The sequence below is a fragment of the Aplysia californica genome, unplaced genomic scaffold, assembly GCF_000002075.1.
Source record: "Aplysia californica isolate F4 #8 unplaced genomic scaffold, AplCal3.0 scaffold00626, whole genome shotgun sequence".
In the NCBI taxonomy this organism is placed as follows: Eukaryota; Metazoa; Mollusca; class Gastropoda; order Aplysiida; family Aplysiidae; genus Aplysia; species Aplysia californica.
Window position 1 is genome coordinate 362,097 of NW_004797896.1, and position 2,380 is coordinate 364,476.

The 2,380-nt window shown below is 38.8% G+C and overlaps 1 protein-coding gene across 1 annotated transcript in view; it reads left to right on the forward strand.

Moving 5' to 3' along the window:
- Window positions 1-49: 49 nt before the first annotated feature.
- LOC101850201 (urease accessory protein UreG) overlaps window positions 50-2,380 on the forward strand; it is a gene marked incomplete at its 5' end in the record, with an annotated part of 4,402 nt that continues 2,071 nt past the window's right edge. Inside the window, 2 exon segments of the mRNA XM_035972254.1 lie at window positions 50-197; window positions 1,785-1,888. Coding sequence (XP_035828147.1) covers window positions 50-197; window positions 1,785-1,888 — 252 coding nt within the window.

Below are 2,380 nucleotides of genomic sequence, written 5' to 3' on the forward strand. Positions count from 1 at the left end.
TTAACAATAATAATAATAATTTTTTTTAAAATTCCCATTCCTTTCGCAGGACTACTCACTAAACATGGCTGAAGTAAGGGAATTAACCCAGAAATTCCACCCAGACATTGTCATTGTAGAATCAGGGGGAGACAATCTTGCCGCCAACTTCTCCCGAGAGCTGGCAGACTACATCATCTACATCATCGATGTCTCAGGTAAGATGGCGGATGTTCTGCTCTGGTTAGCTCCTTCGTAAGTAAGCGCTGAGAGTGATAATTATGTTTCGTAATTTCATCGGCAATTTGTTCGTATTTTTATCTCCGGCAGATTCTGAAATCGACATCTAAATCTGGAAATACTCCCCACTTAGACAGCGGCGAGGTGCTGAAAATAAATGTTCTTTGAAAGAATAATAATATAATTGTTCTCAAATTTTCTATATCCTTGCGGTTGTTTGTTTTTTTACCCATTTCCTTACGAAAAATAAAATGTTGCACTATACTAGAATAAAGCACAAAAAAGAAGAAAAGACGAAATACAGGTGAACCTGCTGGAAAGGCTAACTGTCCAAAATAATTACATAATATATAAACGAATTTTTCCACATTTATCTCCTTACATTTTATATATTATTATAATGATACTGTCCAAGACGTCCACCTGTCCAAGACAATCAGAAGTACAAATGGCCGCTTCTCACTTCACACCTTGTGTTTTTTTGTCTGCATTGCGTGGTGTCTTGGACATGTCCGACTGTACTGACAATTGTTCCGAATGTTCCTACTTCTAGCATCTTTCTCCCAGTGGCGGGGCGCCATTGGTGCAATTGGTGCAAGCGCTCCACCTAACCCTGGCCAATCCCCCCCCCCCCCCTTTTGTAATAGTTCTAAACCAGTCAGTGCTCTAGATCTACATTAGGCCTAGCCCACTAAAATGTACATCCTTAAGCCTTGCGATCCGTCACCCGCTGGCTGCGCCAGCAAAGAGACAGACACCGAGGGTGGTTTATGCTCGTCGCACCGCTTGCGGTAACGTCTGCTTGGAGCAAGCAAAATCTTTGCACCAAAGTTATGTTTGGCACTGTAGAGAAATCTAGGCAACGTTCTTCCCGCACAAGAAGAAAGGTGCTTGAGACTACTCTTCGCAGCCCCAATTTGGTGCAAAAATTTGATCCAAGTTTCCGCGAGCCTATCTACAACACTAGTAGAGTCTACGGTAACTCAGTGAAGAATGGGTATCGAAACTGTTATCTCCCTCTATTGTGTAGCAAGTCCTGGTGCTGCACGAATCAATTAGAAATTTTAAAATCTTCTCAGATTGTGAGCATAGTGAGTTGTTAATATTGTTTTACTATATTGCAGCTTTTATGCGGTTTCATCTAGAGACAGTTGTAAATATCGATAGATGTAGATTACGGAATATCCTGCAGATTCTAACAGACTTTCTCTAGAAAGATTAATAGTAGATCTAGCTACTAAGCCTATTGCCCATTTGCTCACTTTCCAAGTATGCACCACCTTGTCTGCAACTCACGCGACGCCACTGCTTTCTCCTATTACCTTTTGAAATAATGCTGCACCATACTAAAAAGAAAACCTGCCCCCCAAAAAGGAGAGAAAAAAAGAAACATTAAAATCAAAGAACTAATGGCCAGAAGTAAGTTATGGAGCAGTCCAATTCGGTATTGATGCAAAACTACAGTGGGTATTTTTGTTGGGGTTTTTTTTTTGTTTCGTTTTTTTTTTGTTTTTCTTGGGGGGGGGGGATTTTTGTTTTTAAACTTTATTTTATTTTATTTTTAGGAGGAGACAAGATTCCTCGGAAGGGTGGGCCAGGGGTCACGCAGAGTGACCTTTTGGTGGTCAACAAGACAGACCTGGCTGAAGCAGTTGGAGCAAGTCTAGAGGTGAGGAAAGATTATATCCCCGCAACAGAATAGCAATGACTCTCAGTCACGGATTTTTTTAGTATTTAGAGTTCTAGACTAGTCGCCTCCTTAAAATTGCAAAGTTCTAACTGATATTTTTGGTTGTATAGAGTTACTAAAACCATGAGATCAGATACCAATAAATGGTTTATCTGTTTTATCAAAATCATAAGATTATTCCGTCGTCATCAATAATATATTTAAAGAATTGGATTCGAAAAAGCTTGACATATAGTGAAACTCAAATTTTTTCAACTCAAATTTTTCCAAACTAGATACAGAGCAAATAGAACTATCTAATTCTAGGGTAACGTAGTGTCTGGGGCGTCTACTCCCTCTACTTTTTCTAATATTTCTAATAAATACTTTACTTTAAAAATAATTTCGCTTAAAGCGCGTAGAGCTTGCTGTAGAGCGGGGTAATAAACAATAAAAATGCTATATATTAATGTATTATAATAATAATAGTGA